The following is a 21,081-nucleotide window of genomic DNA, read 5'->3' as shown; positions in this document are numbered from 1 at the left end:
TAAAGCCATGCTGTCAGCTCTATACCCATGTTATTTGAGGGAGACTGATAGGATCCAACAACAGCATCCACCACATCAAGGTCTTGTTCACTCACATTCTCTACCATGGTACAGCTATCGTGCCACAGCAATATACTACTACCACTGACCTTGGTCTCCGAATCCTGGTCTCCTGATGGTTGCCAGGCTGAGCCAGGCAACCCAGTGCACAACAAATGCATTCAGACGTCCACAATTGGCTTCCATGCATGTGTGTTATCTCTTGCAGCCTGACAACTCTTTTTCGTAGGAAAAATACTATGCCACAAATTTAAATTAGCATGGATGTCTTTCAAAATGAACAAGTTCCTCCTCTTGCTGTTCCATAGCTTCATGTGTGCTTGGTTTTGCAAAAAAACGTAGGAGTTGTTTCCCTCCATATTAGTAGTTTGCGCCTCCCAACCATCACTCTCCAGTGGTTCCAAAGGGGTGATGTGATGGCACCGTGTACTTTTTGAAATACTAACACATGCAAGTTTGCTTCATTCATGGATTCATTGATTCTACCATAACAGTGCAACACAACCCTTTGCTTCACCACTATTGTAGGACACTCTTGGCCCAGCCCATAGTTAAAGGGCCTGGTATGTTTGCCTTGCACCACTATCTTTAATTGTTAGCCATACTTTGTTATCCCTTCCACCAACCCCATTTGTGACTGCCATTGAGATGGGGCAAATGACAAACAGTTCAAAGTCATTGGTCAAACTGATGGTTCGACCCTGAAAGGTAACATTGCAGGCAGATAGTACAGAACTGTGCAAATGCCAAAGCAGGCGAAAGATTAGTAAGCAAGCCAGGTAGCCTACTGCACACACGCAAAATAAATGCATCAGGACATACAAGTAAAATAAGCAAAGGAAGCAATATGAACAAAGCTGCAACTGTTTTTGCCATACATGTTGTGTGAAAAACCATGTCCAGCAAGGATACATTTCTCCCCTCTGGGGAACAGCACCTGTCCCACCATCAGCGTATTGGGTTTTAGTTAAGGCACATTAACTAAAACTGCACGCTGAAAGCCTCTCATCCAAGTTTGAGAACCAACAACTGTTTAACTAAAGAAATATATTTACATAAGTTTAGTGGAGAGAAAGAACTAATAACTTACCTAGCTAGGATGACTTTAGATTGAAAGGCCATTTCTCTCTAGGGTTGCCAGCTCCAACTTAGGAAATTCCTGGAGATTGGGGCATGAAACCTGGAGAAAGTGGGGTTTGGGGAGGGAAAAGACCTTGGCATGGCATAATTCCATAGACCCCACCCCCAAAGTAGCCATTTTCTCCAGATGAACTGATCTCTGTGGCCTGGAGACTAGTTGTAATTCTGGGAGATCTCCAGCCACTACCTGGAGGCTGGCAACCCTATCTCAGGAGGAGACACGATGCTGCCTCTCCTGGTGCATGCAAGGAAGAAGAGAGAGGAGGAGAGAAGGGAAGGAAGGAAGTTCCCCTGGCAGGAAGGAGACTGATAGCAGCCTATTGATCTAAATCTATGGTTGTTGCCTACCTTTTTCCTCTGCTGGCAGTCCTGAACGCTTGAGCAAGAGACATTGCCAGTCCCTTCTTCTAACACAGCAGAGTAATGGGCTCACTGGTTTTGAAAAGTATTCATTCTGATTTTTTACATACATGTGGGCAGGAGGACAGAGGGATTTCCCATGCTTCCTCTGGCACCTTGGCCCACACAAATAGCTGGAGAAATGCTATGCAAGGGAATTCCTCCAAGTTGGCTCAGAATGCACTACTGTACTTAAGCTTGAGGAAGGGTAGAAGGAAACAGCCCTGGAGTTGCCTTTGCTATTAATGCCCAAATCACCAGAATGACCTGGTTCACAAGGAGAACGGGTCTATCTGTTAATAAGGCACAGAGATCAAGTAATGAGTATGGCTAGTACACACAGAAGCTACTCTGCAGTAGAGATGGGCACAAACTGAAATACGAACCAAAGTTTGTCATGAACTGGGCTAGTTCCTGGTTCGCGAACCAGCAGTTTGTCAGAACCCATTTCTGATGAACTAGGATGAACTTTAGGCTGGTCCGTTTGGTTTGTTTTTGGTTAGTCACTGCAGAAAGCCTTGCACTGATAAATCAGTTTCCTAGGCAACCGGAGATGGACTTGGATCAGCTGCTTGTCAGGGAGATCCCAACAAGCAGCTGATTTGGGGTTTAAATGCCCCTTTCCCTGCAGCTGCATGTGGGCTGTTCTGCTTCCCATGTTTGCAGGAGTTTGCTTATTCCCTACTGACTTTAAAAGCCAGGAAAGGGCTAAATGGCTGGTTTTCCCTTCCTCCTTTTGGGGTATGCACACACACTTTTTTTTTTAAGGCAGGAAAGTGTTGCAAAGTTGTAACATTGCAACATTACTGCACTTTCTTCCTGGCTTTAAAAGCCAGGAAAGGATTAAGTAGCTACTTTCCCCTCCCTCCCAGGCGTGTTTCAGGCTTTGCCAAAGGGAATAAAAACCAAGTGTTTTGCACAGCCTTTTGGAAACAAAGTGGTAGGGAAGTTAGCAGGGAATAAGCAAACACCTGCAAACATGGGAAGCAGAACAGCCTGCACACAGCAGCAGGGAAAGGGGCATTTTAACCCTTGAATCAGCTGCTTGTCAGAGATCTCCCTGACAAGCAGCTGATCCTAGAGGTGGGGCGAAATGCCCCTTTCCGTGCTGCTTTGCAGCAGTATGGAAAGGAGCATTTAAACCCCATGAACCACGAACCAGTTCAGGAACTGAGGCAAGTTCATGAAAGTTCGTGAAATGGGATGAATCATGAACCGCATGGTTCGTTTTTTCCTGGTTCGTGCCCACCTCTACTCTGCAGCTGCCAACCAGTTTGAGATGTTTCCTGCACCCACTAACTAATCTTGGGATCAGCTCACCGGAATCAATAACATTCGAATGGTAAATTTATCTGTTGAACTGATTTGCACAAAAGATAATTGTGGCAAGTGGCACTTGCACAAGTGGCAATTCTACTTTGTTTATGATTTTAAGTACCTTTTCGTAAACATTTCAACAATAACACATTAGTGTGATTACAAAACAAGCTAACTGTAAGATGGAGCTCCTCCTCCTATTCTCCCCATCTCCATTTTATCCTCACAAAACCCTAGGAAGTAGGTAAGGTTATATTCTACTTTTTTCACTCAAGGTGGATTACATAATAAAAAGCAATGCAATTAGAGCACTATAATACAATCAACAATGCAGCAAAAGGATTAGAAAATTAGAGAACAGCCCTCTAAAACCAATATACTACAGATAACAAGCAGTTCTGTTTCATAGAATCTTTTAAAAAGGGATGGACTCAAGACTTGCAGGTAATCACCTTGTCTGTAGCTTTTATTAAGCCAATACACAAGCTGGCAGACAGTTCTGCCTCAAACCACTATGTGCAACTTCAACACACTGTGGTCTCAGTGTCTACCTCCATGCATTCCACACAAAGAGGCGGCTGCCCTCAGAGTATGCTCCTGGTGGTGCGGAGTTCAGGATGACAGGGAATGTGAAGCAGCCCCTGGCCTCTCTGGATTGATGGCTGTTTAGCATTCTCTGATGAGTGGGCACAAGTTGAATCCTTTTTAACAGGACCAGCCCTGGGGCTTCAGCACCCTGTTAGCCAGGCATCTTCCCATTGCTAGCCAGGCATCCCCTCCCATCATGATCAAGCCTCTGCTCCCAAAAGCCAAGCACTCATGGACACAGGTGCTCCCCAAGTCAGGCAAGCACAGACTTGGGCATACGCTGAACGGCTGTGGTGTTCCTGGACTTTGTTGAGAAAGGAAGCACGGCCATGAAGTAAGCTGGATGAGTAGAAGCCCACACTGGCAGAGCAGGTGACTGCCTGCTCTTCCTTCCTCTGTTCTTCACAGAGGCAGAGGTGGTAGGCATGACAATCATGCCATAGTGGCAGCACTAGAGCTCGGGGCACCACTCGTCATAGCAGTTTGCTCCTCTTGGTGCTTCCTGCCCCTTTGGTGCCCAAGGCAATTGCCTAGGGTTGCTGAGTAGGTGGGCCACCCTTGCCTTTTATATAGTGCTAGCCCAGGGACTCAGTAATCCAATGCTGTCTTGTGCAAGAGTTGCTCAGTCAGCTCAGCATTTGGGGGAAGTTGTTTCTGCCTGTTCCTTCTCCATCTTTTTTTACCAATGGGACTTGTCCCTGGTGAAATGCTGCCCACTTATCTTTGTCTGGCTTGGAGAACCCAAGTGGCAACTTCTGACCCATAGTTATCCTTAATTTTCCCCTCATGCCCACAGAGATTGTGAACACCGGAAAGTTTAAAAAAGGCTTTAAAGTCCCATAGATCTGCACTGATGTAATCACAAAATAAAGGGATCCTAGGAAAATTGCACACATGAGCTGCTGTTAGAAGTTAAAAACATTCCAACCCTTTCCAAACTAGCTGTTTGTATGCTGAAAGCTTTTTTAAAAATTGTTCATCAGTGCAGAGGACTAGTTTTGAAGGGGTGCCACAGAACAAGATACAGAAAGAATCTGTTTGCCTCTCTACCATATACTGGAAAATTTCCAACATACAACTGTAAGCTGACTCTAAGCTCTGCTACAGTTTCACACAAGTTGTTGCTTGCTTGCTTTGTACAGCTCTGTCTGGACTGGAAATGCTGCCCTATATTTATGGCTTATATCCCAACCCAAATATTTGGTAAGGGAGAAGCAACAACCCACATCTTCTTCAAATGAAATGGCACTAGAGGCTGAGTAAAGTTCAAAAGGAAACAGCAAGTTTATTAAAACAGGCAGGGCTGATATATGGGTAGGCAGGGAAAATAAAGCTGAGGTAAATTTTGATCGTAGAACAGATTACTTCACAAGCATTAGGCACAATAATCTTCTTAAAGCTTACTATCTGTAGTCACAGATCTTAAAAGTGAGAGGTTGGTAGTATCAGACTTAGGTTACTTTAACAAGGTTTCTTCATAGATTTCACTTTACAGCTTAGGTGTTCTGACTTCAACACAGCACTCTTTACCTTTTCATATTTTCCTGAGTTTAAAGATTCATTTTGGATGTTACAGCTTATTGGCATCCTAGTCTTCAATTGGTGGTAAATACTGTGGGTGCCCAGTAAATCTAAAAGAAAGAGAAATAGTACAGTGGGACATCAAGAGATATGCGTTACGAATTGTCCTGTTGCCAAACTGGCTCCCAGGGCTGTTTCCCACGTTTCACAGCAGCAATCTAAGGTTCATCTACATGACACTTGAAGGCCAATTTTGAATTCTCAGTACGTGCAGAGCAAATGTGACAACCTGACTATGGATTTCTGGCAATTTCTCCCATTGAGTGCCTTCTCTTCTGGAACTTCATCTTAGACATGTTCAGATTTTAGATTTCAGGTAGCTCTTCACAGGGTGGCAAAGCTAGAATCAGCTCAGGAGCACATGGTGTCAGCAGGATTAAAAACTTGCATGTAATTGGCTGTTGAGCTCACTAATTCCATCATAGAACTCTGCACATAGCACACGGACCAAGCACACACCCTAGAACAGGATGACACCTGTGAGGGTTTACTTCACTTTAGCATTTAAATGCGAAACAGGAAAAGGTCATGGCTGAATGGAGGAGCATCTGCTTGGCACGCAGAAGGCCCCCTGGGCCTTCAATCCTGTCACCTTCAGTGAAAGGATGAGAGCCTGGGTAACATGACAAGACCTTTACCCAACACCCTGCAGATCTGCCACCAGTCAAGGTAGACAATACTGACCTTGCCTGACTAATATCCTGAAGCAGTAAAAGGTAGCTACATGTGTACATGTAAAAAGGGAAAGGGTGGAGAAAAGATGCTAAGGTAACACAAGTTATCTTTCACATCTCTCTTCTATCTGAAACAATGTTCCCTCCTAATCTTTGTGTAAAGGAAATACATTCTGTACATACTCAAGGGTACTTTCACCTATTTTTATTTCCTATTTTTTAGGGCTCGCAAGCAGATGCCTGGGCTGAGTCCTGGGACAAATTTAGACCTGGGTCAGTTAACAGACAAAACATCCAAATTAACAGTTGTCATGATCTGGCTGTGCCAGGAAGGCCTAGCAAGGCCTCAGAAGCCTGTTAGCAGTGGGAGTAGGCCTGCCTACAATTCCCAGGAGCCCCTGGGCCGTTTTGGTGCCCTTTTTGGCCAATCAGAACACGGGACTAGTGCTATATAAGTCTGGGAGGGAAAAAAGCCCTCATCCAGATAGGGTGAGAAGACAGGCCTGGCAGTCAGAGGGACAGTGAGTTCAGTCGCGTTAGGGCCTTTTGTTTATTTTGCTTTCACCCATCTATTGTTGCTAAGGCACCTTGTTTGCTTGATATTAACTGACCTTGTAAATAAACCCTTTTGTTTGTTGTTACTCTGCTGGGTCCTCACGCCTGTTTATTGGCTGAGCTAGGAGGTCAGAAGGGTTGGGAGGGTACTCTGGGCCTTCCCAAGGGACCCTAAATCCCAGAGTGGTGGCAGTGTAAGGTGGCTCACCCCACCTGAGGCATGACAACTGTGTTTTCTGAATAATTTCAAGAATGGCATAAAGAAGTCAAACCACCACAGGGTAAATTAAACAACTATTAAAAGCAAGAGGCAAAACAATTTAATTGTGCTCAGGACTTGGAGCAGAATATCAGTTATAAGTATTGGTAAAAAACATCAATTTTTTTTGCATGTAGCCTACTTTAAAGACAAATAAGATCAGAGATTTGATCTGCAGATGCAGTGAAAGACAATAGAATGAACTGTGCCATTTCTGACACCAGGTGGAAGATCATAGTTTTAAAAGTTATTCTCTCTTCATGTGTGTTTTTAAAAACCATTCCCTGCAGGTAGAAAACCATCCCTATATTGAGAAGGCTGAGCTAGAACTTTTCTACTTAATGTGCCAAATGTCCTTTAATGTGACATTTGTATGTATGCAAAGCATGTTACGAATTATTATTTATTTAAATATTTATACCCCACATTTCCTCTTGGCTCAAGATGGCTATTACCTCTCTTGTCTAGTCCTGTTCAGTTTAGAAGTGACTGTTTGGCACTGTACCTGCAGTATCAGTAGACACGGGAGGCACAGGGGTAGGGAAATGTTACCCCAAGATCCCTTCCTATAATTGCCCTTAATTCTATATGAAAAAGAGTTGACTCCATATTTCCCGTTAGTTAAGTGCAAGTCATAGCATGACAGCTTCTGAAAATCATTTTTTTTTTAAAGAAAGACTTACACATCCACTTTAAAGCAGCTCTGGTTTCTGTTAAGGCCATCAATGGACTCCATATCCTCCTGAGAAAGATGGAAATCGAACACCTGACCGAAAGAAGTGAAGAAGTTGAATCGTCATGGAGTTCTGGCATCATGTATCCTACTGCATATCAGAGGTATAAAGTATAGAGTTCAAAGATTTAAAGGCTTGGATCCAGGCTTTGGTGCTACACCTCTGAAGATGCCAGCCACAGCTGCTGGCGAAACGTCAGGAACTACAATGCCAAGACCACGGCAATACAGCCCGGAAAACCCACAACAACCACCTTGGATCCAGACTTCCCTCTCTTGCTGTGGTGCTATATCTGCTGGCTATCTGTTGTTAGGCAGGCTGCTGGCCAACTGTCCAACAAAGCGGGCGATGTTTCATTAATGGGAGGTAACAATTAGGGGCTCTTTTTCGAATAGTGGGGTTTTTAAACAAGATCATTTCCAGAACTTGGAGAAGGTCACAACCCTCCAGCAGAAAAAGCAGAAATAGAAGTGAGATAAAGTATCACCAGTGGGCTACAGTCCATCCTTACAAGTATAGTTTTCTCATAGGCCTTGGATGGTAGGTCTCTTGTAGGAGTATCTCCTGGCCTCCACTTATGGTCTAACTGTACATTTTTATATATAGCAAATATGAGAAATGTGGTCCTAAGATTCCAGTGCTCCAGCATATACACCTCCTCAGCTGCATCTTCTTCACTGCTCTACCTGGATATTGTCTTCTATCCGCTTTTTGTTGAATGATTTCACCAGAACCACTAGGCCACGCTGCAGCAGGTAGCGTAAAATCACAGGGGCCGGGCTTTGGTTGTACTTCTTGGCGATAGCGGCCAGTGTAGGGTCTTCAAGCAGAATGGGCATCTCTTTATTTAACCTGCAAGAGCATTTCCAGGATCAAGAAAAGAAAAATCACCTGAACTGATGCGCTGCAAACCCATTATACGGAGACAACCTCAATATTTTCTCTTTCAAAGGCTCATCAGAAGAGCTACTTGAATGCACTGCTCAAGAATTTGCATCCCTTATCTGACCCTGGCATAAATGGCACCCTTTGATTTTGTCTTGACGATAGAACCAGTTTGGTGTAGTGGTTAAGGGTGGCAGGACTCTAATCTGGAGAACTGGGTTTGATTCCCCACACCACCTCCTGAAGCCAGCTGGGTGACCTTTGGTCAGTCACAGCTTCTCGGAGCTCTCTCAGCCCCACCCACCTCACAGAGTCATTGTCCTGAGAATGATAATGACACACTTTGTAAACCACTCTGCGTGGGCATTAAGTTGTCCTGAAAGGTGGTATATAAATCAAATATTATTATTACAACCACAAGTTACATTCAAAATCAGAAAGGATTCTTGAAAGCTAAGAGATTTGTCACTTCTTAAGCATTAGTGGGCCAGTACCCACTTCATGCTTGAGATAAACCATTAGTCAGGAAATTATAAATGCATACATGTGCACCACTCATGTGCACTGGATATAGAAAGAAAAAAGTTCTGAACAGTAGAAGGCCATGCAATGCAGAGGTCTAATCTGAGACAATTCCATGCAAAGCTCAGCATGATACAAGATAAGCACACATTCACAACAGCTGTCACTGGGGAAACGCACTTTCCTTAGCTGCACTATGCTGCTTTAACCCCTGTAGAGGGTCAGAAATATATTGTCTCATTGATGCCGTCATTAATTTATTTCATGTAAGGCATTTTTAACTCATAATGAATGACTCAAACACTGTTTAACCGTGTGATTAAATTACAAGCAATTTAAAACAAAACTATCACCAGATGTCCTGAAAAATTGTCAAGTAACACTATCAGGTTCCAAAAGCCCTTCTAAACGTTGACAACTAGCTGCAAAATCTCTCCTGAATAAAAGGCCCATATACGGACTCCCAAATATTTATTTAAATAGCCTGCGCCTGGACTATTTTAATGACTTTTAAAAGATTATTATTAATGATTTTATGGTTTTGTGATTAATTCACTGTGTTTTATGAATGTTGTTAGCTGCCCTGACCCATTTGTGGGGAGGGTGGGGTATAAATAAAATTAAATTAAAAAGTAAAATAAAATAAATAAATAACATTTTCTCGGGATGGCCATTCCACAGTGCAGGAGCCACCATCAAGTCTGCCCACTAGGGGGCAGTGGCCATTCTAACAATGCAACAGGGGGGTTTGTGGGAAAAACAGCTGTCTCAGATGTTCATACTGGGAGAGGCAATACTTCAAGGACTGTAAAGGTAAGAACCTTGAATTGCATATGGAAAGCAACCAACATAGCAACATAAAAATAGTCAAGATGTATGAATAACGCCTTGCTCCCAGTACGAAAAGAGATGCCGCATTTTTCACCAACTGAAGTTTCTGAATTGTCTTGAAGGGTACCCCACGAGGAATGAATAGTCCAAATTAAATCTATTAATAAGTTCATATTCTTCATGAACTGGACTTGCATTTCATGGTCTTTCAACCCCTGTTTGTTTCATTATAATATACCTTGCCTTAAATAGTTATTTGTTTCCTTTGTTCTCTAATCCTAGTCTTACTGCATTGTTCTTTGGCTGTTTTATGTCATCTACACTATTTAATATCCTGTAATCCACCTTGGATCTCAACGAGAAAGGCAAACTATAAATAAAGTAAAATAAAATAAATACCTTCATGTCCGTCTGTGTATCTGTTGAACGGACTTCACTTAATGTACCTGATGGTGGGCTCTGTCTCATGAAAGTTTACAATAAACTTGTTAGACTTTCAAGATACCTGGAGATTCCTTTTTGTTTATTTCCACAACAGATAACAACTACTCCATGATTGTTAGTGTATATTGTACACAGTGGCACTTTAGTATATTATTATTCCCTCCTGGAGGGTGGCAGCCCAAATTGTCTCCCTGAGACAATAGATCCAGTGGAATTAGGATAGATATTATGTAATAGTATGTATTGTTATATGCTTTGATCGGGATATGGCTTTAGGTTCCTTTTATCCCTATAGCACTATCGCCTTTGTCCCTCTCTGTGCCTTCTAACCATATAGCGTAATCCAGCTTCTCTTACCATGCAGGTACCCTTTGGGACCCCAAGACACTATATGCTTCAAGAATAATGTCCTTTGATTTGCAGAAGGCCAGCAGCTTGCTCTGGTTCAGATAAGGGTGGCTTTCAACCTGCACCATCAACAGACAACCCAAAAGCAACAATGCTTTGTGATATGAATGAAAGCACAGTGAGAGAGAACAGAGTATTTTCATAGGATACAGAAAGTACACTTTCCATTTCAGAGGGATAACCCTATTTGTCTGTGGCAGGAACAATAGACAGAAGTACTGTGGCATCTTAAATACTAACATGTTTTTATTCCAACATAACCTTCGTAGATATAGGATATGGGTGTGCGTGTGTGTGCCACTTCACACCTTTTCCTCCCTGCCTGCTAACTGATTTTAGCCCAGTCAGGAGTTTCTCGTCTAAGCATGCATAAGCAGCTGGGTGCCCTGGGTGAGGATCTGTGGACACAGTCTGAAATCTTTAGAAGGAAAAAGATATTTATCGTGTTTAATTTAGTAAAACACAATTTCAGTGTGTTTTACTAAATAAACTAGAACACAAGAGCGCTGGGAACACGATATCAAAACATTACAGCATGTTACAGAACTATGAAAAGAAAACAAAAACATGAGGCTAGTCACTAGGGTTGCTAGGTATTCTGCTATAGCAGGAAACCTCCACCTAGCAGCTGCCTCCCCCCCCCCCCCCGACTCCCACTCCCACTCAGTAGGCTGGTAAGGAAAAAAATAAGGCAAAAATTGTTGATAGCATGACACAGTTTCCAGGGCAAACCCGGAAGTGACTTCACACTGCTCTAGGACTCAGCAAAAACTATAGAGTTTCCTCTGAATGTTAAAATGACTTGACATCACTTTAGGGATTGCCCTGGAAATGACATCACGTTGTCAATTTAACAGGATCTTCCATGTCCCCATCCCAGTTGCTGGCTGGCAACTGGCAGAAGTCTTACTGCTGGGAGCGGGGGGTGGGGGGGCTTGTTGGCGATGTGCTAATATTAGGAGCAATGCACTGACATTGTTCCCTGTGTGCTTGAAAATGATGTTAGTGCATTACCAGAGACACTATAATTGTACAAAAATGTTATGATTTTTAGCATCAAAAAGAGTTTCTGGGAGACTTCTTGCTTTAGTAGGAAGCATCCCTACTGCCAATAGGATTGCCAGGCTGAGTCTGGCAACCTAACCAACTGACTGAGATAGTCGTGAAAACTAACTAAGCAATACAATTAACACATATACTCATGTATCCATTTCTTCACAGTTTTACTCAAGCTTATAATTAGATCACTTAAAGAGACATGTACTCTTAAATATAATATGCCTCTGAAACTTATACACACACAAAACAACGCCCAAGATTGTACAAAAGTCCTGGTGCGTAAATACAACAATTCCTAGAGGCTCAAAATTGTAGCATTCAATATTCAATACTGCAACAGCCTGACTAAGGTACATAGACATAAATAAATCCTATAGAAGTAATTGCTATAGCCATTCAAAAATCATGCATCAAATGCTAAATTCATGAAAAGTCCAGTATATTGTACAAATCAAGGGTGTTGTAGAGGGCACAATTTAAATGCCCAGTCAGAGCTGACCATCTGACAGGTGGACCAGTTCTTTTCTGTCCTGTTTCCAGTCTTTGTCAAAGATGGTAAAGCAAGATGAATGGACCGACGACAATCCTGTTTGTATTGTAGTTACATATTCTTTTTACAGTAATATCCCAAACATCAGTCCGGCTCCTTCAAAAGGTTGCGTGTAAGGCAACCAGCAGAAGGGTTGGGGTAGGAACATGGCAGACGTGTGACATCAGTGCCAACCTCACTATGCTACTTCTGGGCACAACCTGGAGGTGACAATAAGTAGCTCTAGGAATTGCCGGAATGTCTATGCCCAACTAATTAAATCTTGATGAAAGGCCCTAGCTGGAGTTCCTTTAGAAGGATTAATCACAGCTGCTGGGCCAAGGCGGTGAGAGTTTTTCATACTGAAAAGTGGAATTAGTGTTATATTAGTAAGACCCATGTAGGGAAGATTCCTTTGAATGTTAAAAAGTATTTTCTGCTGAAGAAGTAGCGAGGGAATAGATGGACAGTCAAAACAGCTTTTGTGCCTGGTAAGTATCACTGACTGATCTCAGTCCAGTGAGCTAATTCTGTTGCCAACTAGCCTTCTCAGATGTTGTAACACATGGAACTTTGTGTTCCAGGGGGGAATATGTCCATTATAGTGGCAAATGTTCAGGCAGATCTTGTGGGGCTGTAAAACTAGCTGATAAGAATCAACTGCTGGGCTAGATTGGAGGGAGTGGTGTCTAAAGATGGGCACGAACCAAAATACGAACCAAAGTTTGTGATGAACTAGGCCAGTTCGTGGTTCGCGAACCAACAATTCGTCAGAGCCCATTTCTGACGAACCCCGTCAGAACAAACCCCTGGTTTGTTCAGTTCGTTTTTTGGTGTGTCACTGCAGACAGCCTGGCGCCAATCAATCAGTTTCCTAGGCAACAGGGGATGGACTTCCTGCAGACCTTCTGCTGGCCCGGAAGTGACGATTTGCTGACCTAGACGTGACGTTTTCACGAACCAAATGAACGGGTTCATGAACCTGGGCAGGTTCATGAAAGTTCGTGGTTCGTGAAATGTGACGAACCACGAACTGCACGGTTCGTTTTTTTTCTGGTTCTTGCCCATCTCTAGTGGAGACCCACATGGCTCTTTGGCATTTCTCCCAGGCATGATCGGGGAGATTGCCCAGTTGTTTGCCCACTTAGTACAGCTTGTCTTTATAGGGCCTCTATTGTTTAACTTGGTTACCAACTAAGTTAGATGGTGAAGCTTAGAGTGCACTGCATTTAGTTGTTCAAAAATCCTTTCCATTGTTTTATCAGTCAGTAAAGAGAATTCAGTATATTTCTGGTCTCCCTGTCATTATCCCTATCTTCAGGTAGTGGAGAGTTATAGCCTCCATGTTGCTCCTCATGCAGATTATTATTTTACAGCATCTCAGAAGTAGGGAATAAGGCTGCACATTGATTTGAAGTAGTAATGTTATACAGAGGGATATTAGCAGGGGCAAAATAGTCACTGATCTTGCTTTGCTTGGAGGCTGGAGAAGGAGAGGTGGAATCCCCCAACTCACGAGAGCGTTTAGAGGCTCCCATTTCTTTGCCTCTGGTTTTGCCCTGCTGGTAATTATGTGCGGCTCTGTTTGGAGTATAAATCCACTGACTAAAAGCAGTGAGATACTAGGCAGAAATCCAGAGGAGTTAGCCGTTAGTCTGTAGTAGCAAAATCAAAAAGAGTCCAGTAGCACCTTTAAGACTAACCAAATTTATTGCAGCATAAGCTTTCGACTTATGCTGCAATAAAATTGGTTAGTCTTAAAGGTGCTACTGGACTCTTTTTGATTTTACTAGGCAGAAAGTTGAGCTCTTCTTTTATTTACTGATGTCCTTGGACTTAGCAAGATGCATTAAGAGAACACCAACTGCTATAAATCCCATGCAACCATAAAGATAAACAGACCCAGTTAATGGAGCAGCAACTTACAGTAAATTACAATGAGTTAAGCTGTCCTCTGACTCTTCAGGAACAACATGAGGTGTGATTACACATAAGAATCTCTTCAGGATCATTAGATCACTCGATTTTGTTGGGAGCCTTCTCCTTACGCCTAGTGTCAGGTGAGCACAGCTAATGACCAAAAACAGCTGTAAAAATGCACCAGAATGTCTATGGTAAACTATGAATTTACCATAGAGTTTCCAGCAATTCCATAGAGGATGGCAGAATTTTTTTGTTTTATTAGTTTCCTGCCACTACTCCAAGGGGAGGTGAGCAATGGAGGTAATCAGTGGGAGGCCTCCCCCCATAGCAGAAGGACTGGGATCCCTAACTGGCATGCCTAGATCCATTCCATCAGATTGGATCCTCTCTTTGCAGTTGGGCAGATACCCACACACATATGAGGGTATGTAAAAAATACTGTAAATAGATGAGTCTTGTGTTTTATTTTTAGATTATGTTCCTGTGTTTTAATAGCTATAGTTTATTTCATTGTTGATGTTTAGAAGTTTGTCCCATTAGGGAGATTGCAGTCTGTTGCTGGGAGACTAGACTCCTCCCTCCTGAAGAAGAACAGCAGAGTAAGTGCAGGAAAGAAAGATGGAGGAAAAAGTAGATCAGTGGCTGTAAAAAGGACTGAAGAATAAAATGTTATGTTAATCCTATCTCCTTGCCTGTATCAAGCTACAAAATTTGTACTTTTTGCATTTTGTGGCCTGAACCTAATGTTTACATTTTTTCTTAGTAACCTTGTCTGCCTATTGAGGAGGACCCACCTCAAGCATTGGACTTAACTCCACAAAAGCTTATGCCAAGTTAAAAAATTCTTCATTTTAAGGTGCCACAAAACCTTTTGTTTATAATCTCAAGCAACTTTTTTCAGGCAGTGGCTCTAGTGCTTAGTCTTCAGATCAGACAAGCAATAAATAAACATTTAACAGAGGCTTGCAGAATCTACAACGGTCTCATCCATTTCACCTGGTTTAGGACGGGCTTGTATTTCAATCCCGGCTTATTGAGGATCATTTCCAGTTGTTGGCGGTTGAAGTTGGAGACTCCAATAGACTTCACTAAGCCGGCATCTTTACATGCCTCCATTGCCTGCAAAATAATAGCAACATCTTTCATATTTCGGGTAGGCAGGTCCTGCTTTTCTTCTCAGTTAAAACTGGAGACACGCTTCAGTTACTCTGGTTGCAATCCTAAGAATACTCACCTGGCAGTAAGTCCCCTTTAATAACATGGGGTTTACAACTGAGTGAACCTGCTTTGGATTGCTCCATTACCTAAAAAGATTTAATTTTAGACAGTGAACTAACATCGCCCAGAGGTGCCCAGCCCATGCATCACTCATTGTTCTGGACATACCTCCCAAGAGGGCTGGCAAATCTGTGTGTCTACATTGAATGCTCCAAACACTTTGGATGAAAAAAAAAATCAAAATCACCCACTTCTCTAGGGAAGGCTGAACAGCTAGAACAGTTAGGCAGCTTCTTCAAAGTAGGTCCATAATTCTTATTTTTATTAATGCTTGCCATGTCAGGCTAATGTTTCCATTTTACAGATTAGGAAAGAAGAATGCATACAATAACATTCTTAAAGCATAATTTATGTTTTACAACGGCTGGAATGTTTGCCATACTTCTATTAATGTACATGTAAACTTTAAAGGGAGAAGGAGACTCTCCCAATGGGGACTTCGCTGCAAAAAGGCAACCGGGCCAAGATTGTTCCTTCCTTGCCAGTTTTTAAAGTCACAGGAGCCGTATCAAAGTTTGGGCATAGTAACTTCAAACACTTACCTCCCATGTCTGACGAATATCTACGTTGTCATAAATAGGTTTTCCATTTTCTCCTGTAGGTAAGAGATCTGGTCCAGGCTGAAAAGAAAAAGGAAGATGCAGCTCTGAACCTAAAAAAGATCTGGACAGGTGATTTCTTGCTATGTTCTTCTTTAGCACTTGGTACTTAAGAACAGAGACAGAAGGCGGGGGGGTCAGAGAAGGGGCTTATTCCACAGCAGAGAGACGTTCAGTTCCAGTCACTCTGAGGGCTTTATTCTTTTGAAAAAAATGAATTCAAGAGGTCCAGAATTCTACAAGGACAGTTTAGGTGGGTAGCAATGTTGGTCTGCAGGAGACCAGCGGGAAAGGAGTCCAGTGTGGCACCTTAGATACCAACAAGATTTTCAGAGTGTAAGCTTTTGAATCTTCTTGGTCTCAAGGTGCCACTGGACTCATTTCTTGCCTTTCCAGAATTCCACATTCTGCTTGAAAGAAGCATTTACTTACATACAATATTAACTCAGCATTTTTCTTTAATCTATTCTCTGGTAATCTTCCTCCCTCCCTGCTGCAGTTTCTTGTCTTCTCCAGAGGACTGCACCTCCATCTCTCAGTTCCCTTTTTCATCCATAGGCCTCCTTGCATCCCTGCTATCCAGTGTTTCTCAGTTTCTGCACTCCACAGGTCTCTCAGCACCTCATATCGAAGGTACCCCATTCTTTCCTCCACCTACAGGCCTCTCTGGTTCCTAATTTTTTCCATTATCTTCCTAAAGACTTTCCCCTTTCTTCTTCTTCCACGTTTCCCCTGTTTTTCCTTGGTCCATATACAAAGCACCTCTGAATTAGTATTGTTAAGAGAATTTCTCATAATTCCTCTCTACCCAGTTTCTCCCTGAAATCAAACAATCCTTCTTTTTAGGAATTTGTAACCTATTTCTAATCAATCCCATTTCAATCAGAGAAATTCAAAGACAGGAAGGGCAGGAAGGGAGGTTCTGCAAAATCCCACTCTGTAGATGCTCAGAGGCAGGCGATGACTTCCCAACACTTGCTGGTCCCCCAGTGGGAGCCGGGAATTTCCCCGCTCCCAGCCTCTGTCCCCTTCACCACTCACCCTGCCAGCAGCGGGGAAAGGCAGGGGAACAGACCTCCTGGGAGTGCGCCCAGCGCTGCACGATGACCCCAGAAGGGCTCCCACTCTTCGCTGTTTGGGCCCAAATCGGCCAGGTGCAAAGTGTGGGAGCTCTCCCAGGGCCTCCGCGATGACGTCACTCCCAGAAGTGACATCACTGCACTGCCCCGGGAGTGCTCCTGCACTTCACACACGCGCAGGAAGATTAAGAAGGTAAGTGCCAGGTCCCTTTCCCTTCCACCAGGAGATTCAGGGGACCTGTCAACCCTATGCTCAAGTGGTGTGTATCACAAAACAACTCATAAAGGTTGGAGTTGTTTTATTTTTCTTCAAAGAGAAATGAAAGAGAAATCCCTCTTTTAGAAGACAGAAAAAGAGAGTAAGAGGGATGAATGGCTATATCTAAAAAAGGGAATTCTGGAAAAAAAATTCCTGTCCTTAAAACAACCCACCTCTCAATCCAAGCACAGGAGAAATGTTTTTGTTAGGATTCAGAGAACCTTAATTGCCTCCAGAAACATACCCGTATGCTTGTTTGCAGCGTCTTTCCGTTAAAGCGGTGCAATCCCAGGCACACTTTCCTGGGAGTAAGCCCCACTGAATAGATCTAAGTAGGATTCTGAGTAAGCTGCTTAGGATTGTTCTTTAAATTGATTGATTATATGCAGAACTTTTTTTCTGGGAAAAGAGGTGGTAGAACTCAGTGGGCTGCCCTTGGAGAAAATGGTCACATGGCTGGTGGCCCCGCCCCCTGATCTCTAGATGAGTGGCATGGAGGGCAATCTAAACTCCCTCTGCCTGGACATCAGGGGGTGGGGCCACCAGCCATGTGACCATTTTCAAGAGGTTCCGGAACTCCATTCCACCACGTTCCAGCTGAAAAAAAGCCCTGATTATATGACTAATCAATAAAATCTCTGTGAAGTTTCCTATGAGAAAAACAGTTCTAGAGAGTAAGCTTTTTTGGTTTTAGATGATGCAAGCACGTTTTACAGCAAGCATCCTGCAGAGGCGGCAGAACAAAAGAGGTACCACGTACACCTACAGAGTGTATTTGAAAGTGATTCAACAACCATGCCTTTGCCATAAGAACCACTGGGAATTGTAGTTCTGGGAAAACATTTCTCTTAGAGAATATTTAGCAACTTCACCAAATTAAAGTTTCCAAGATACTTTGAGAGAAGCTGTGACAGTTAAACTAGTATAAAACAGATATATGTTTGAAATGTAAATATAGGGTTTTTTTCCTATACAGTGGCCAGTCTGATCTATCTCATTGAAATATTGCATTCATTGCTTGCATTACAACTTCAAGGAATATTTACCTTAAAAGCATAAGGGTTGTGCATTATGAACAGATCCATGTACTCAAACTGGAGTTTCTTCAGTGATTGTTCTAGGCATGTCCGAACCAACTCAGGACGGTAGAAGGTGCTCCAAAGCTGTCAGAAATATACACACATTCATTCATTTCCATAGCAGATTTTTAGGGCTTCCAGTGGTCCGTCTAGTTCAGGCCTGCAATGAAGCAGGTTCTCCATTCACCTCAGCTACAAGAGAATCTGAGGAGCCCATCAAAGAAGAATTTAGCACTGAAAGTCAACTGGATCTATATTCTGAAGAAGAATTAGAATTTCCAATGTGGGGAGTCGGGCTATCCAATCAAGCCAAATGAAATTCCCTTTACTCTCAGTGATAATGCTTGGCTTTTTGCCACCCTGAATAATCACCTGTCTTTCCACTTTAAACCTTTTGGACAAAGTTCTGTACTTCTTATGATGTGAAAAGAAATTAAAATTAAAGAGCTAACTCAAATTCACTTACCTTTCCCGTATAGAAAATGTCCTCCCTTTTTACTGTGCCATCTGCAATCTTCTCACGAACAGCTCGCCCAACCTGTTCCTCAGTGTTGTATAGATAAGCACAATCAATATGCCGGAAGCCGACTTCTATGGCTATCTTTGTAGCTTCCTCACATTTACTTTTTTCAACCTGCCAGTTAAAAAAGGTAAACTTGCCAGTAAATGTTGTGTAAATGGTAGGATTGCACTGTAAACCATTTAAATGGGCAGAACACTTCTTAGGTTGGAAGGAGGTCTCAAGCTTTGCTGAGCAGAGGGGTAAGATACAGGTCATACAGTGGTAGGAGACATGCTGGCTGACAGCTGACATTTAAGTTGGGGGGAATTTGTGAATATGCCCCAAAGATACTATTTTTGGAACTTTTCTGACACTTTCCCCAAAAGGTCTTAAATCCAGAGGTAAACTCAGTTGAATCCATTGATGCGTGCCTGAGAATTTCCTTTGCTGCCTCTTTGAAGCTTTGGCACTAAATTGCAAAGCGTCCTGCAACCTCAGAGCTCTTTTTCATCTGTGACATGTTATATAAGCACAGCTGTGCTGTACTCACTTCTGAAAAAAGGTGTGCTGGTGAACTGCCATGGTCAATCAAGTTATTGTAAATATTCACCCAACCCATTAAGAGGCAATATGCGTTGTCAGAGAGAACAAGTTTTCTCCCTTTTTGTCCCAGATAAAGGTCGAGTAGCCATTTTTTCCAGGGAACCTGATCTCTGTAGTCTTGAAATCCGTTGTGATTCTGGGAAATTTCCAGGCCCCAGCTGGAGATTGGTAACCTTATCAAGTACATTTCTATAACAAATTGAAGCAGTGTTGGATATTCTCTTGTGGTTTGTGTGGCTGTGTTGTTTTCTCTTTAGTAAACTGATGATAATAATTTCTTTTTTTAAAAAAAATACTTATTTTTCTGAAAAATGCAACCTTGCTTCTGGGCCCACCAGGGATTGAAGTCATTAAGAATGGTTAATGGAATATATAATCTCAACATTGATCTGGTTGTTATTAGAAGTTCATAGAAAGGCTGCAACTTAAACAATTCAATATTTACTATCAGGATAGTAAGTTTTGATGGTGACAGAAAACAAGATAGTACGTGTTTGTGTACTCTAAAATATACATATAAAAGCCACCACCAAATCTTCCCCAAAGCAAAAACAGAGTCAAAATAGGGGTGATTTGTTAAGGATAGATTCCTGAAAATAGCCACTGTCCCTGGTAAATAACAACTGTTGAAGTATAAGCCACGAAGAAGAGCAAGGTAGTGCACCTGGAAATGCTCTTCTATGCAAAACCAGTCCTTCACCACTGACCCTGATGACGCCATAGGTAACAAATAGGATACTGTATATCATCTATTGTGCTATGCAACTCTAAGAATGCTATTGAATTTCATAAACTTGTTGGTTTGCTTCATATACTGTATCCCTGTTGTCATTTTGTTTCTCCTTTATGCAAACTGAACCTGTGAGACTAAAGAATAAATATTTGTACTATTTTCTGTTTCTTCACATCAGTTCGTCCTACAAAATGTACACATTTAGATGTGATTGTCCATCAGTGAATCAACATTATGCATTATATGTTATCTGAATAAATGATGTACATTATACATACAATATAAACTGCACAATACCAGCAATGCAAATAGGCAGATCAAAACTGTTCACAGTGACACCATGGGGAAACAAAGAAGGGTCTTGTCACCAAACCTTTCTTGACACACACCCCAACTATCATAAGAACAGGTATTTTTCTAGTGATCATAAAAAACACAAATAGCTACAGTAATGAGAAACAAATGAGGTACTTACATCATCTGCAGCAAAGGTACCAAATCCAAGCACAGGAATTTTGTTCCCATCGTTCATCAAAATGCAATGATCTTTGCTAAGTGGCATCTCTTTGAATGCCTATTCGGTACTTCAGGGAATGCTGAAACTTCACTGTACTTTTGTGAAACAAAAACTTCAGAAAGAAAAGGGTGCAGCTTAAGGCAACGGCAAGTGTGGAGCAAGAGTGGCTAAGCAAATGTTCTGCAGAAACATGTGAGATGGGTGGGGAAAGTATCTATCTTCTGCCAAAAGCCAATTAAACATTACCAGTATTTGAACAAAGTCCAACAAAGAGTTGTTTTATGCATTTGGGCATGTGCTTTATAGATGTTTCAAGGCTTGCAACCGGGGTCACTGACATAGGGATTGCTGACATAACATTGTTTTCACATGGTGAATGACAGATTAAAGATGCAAACAAGGTTTAACCGATTTTTTAAAACTACCCCAGTAAAGCAATGCAGATACTTGTCTGATCAAGAAACGTTGCCCAAGCAAAGTCCTTAGTGGACTAAGATTTAATATTGTCATGGGGCTCAGTGAAG

The 21,081-nt window shown here is 42.3% G+C and overlaps 1 protein-coding gene across 1 annotated transcript; it reads right to left on the bottom strand.

The window, feature by feature from the left end:
- Positions 1–4,764: 4,764 nt before the first annotated feature.
- Positions 4,765–20,745, bottom strand: LOC129335705 (aldo-keto reductase family 1 member C3-like). Its single transcript, XM_054988493.1, has 9 exons — positions 20,516–20,745; positions 18,669–18,836; positions 18,170–18,286; positions 15,729–15,806; positions 14,905–15,027; positions 10,347–10,456; positions 7,994–8,159; positions 7,257–7,339; positions 4,765–5,135 (listed from the first exon to the last, which is right to left on the bottom strand). Exons 1-9 carry the CDS (start codon positions 20,600–20,602, stop codon positions 5,093–5,095), a joined length of 975 nt encoding a protein of 324 aa, XP_054844468.1. The 5' UTR covers positions 20,603–20,745; the 3' UTR covers positions 4,765–5,092.
- Between the last annotated feature and the right edge of the window lie 336 nt (positions 20,746–21,081).

The sequence above is a fragment of the Eublepharis macularius genome, chromosome 9 (assembly GCF_028583425.1).
Source record: "Eublepharis macularius isolate TG4126 chromosome 9, MPM_Emac_v1.0, whole genome shotgun sequence".
In the NCBI taxonomy this organism is placed as follows: Eukaryota; Metazoa; Chordata; class Lepidosauria; order Squamata; family Eublepharidae; genus Eublepharis; species Eublepharis macularius.
This window is presented reverse-complemented; position numbering and strand designations above follow the sequence as displayed.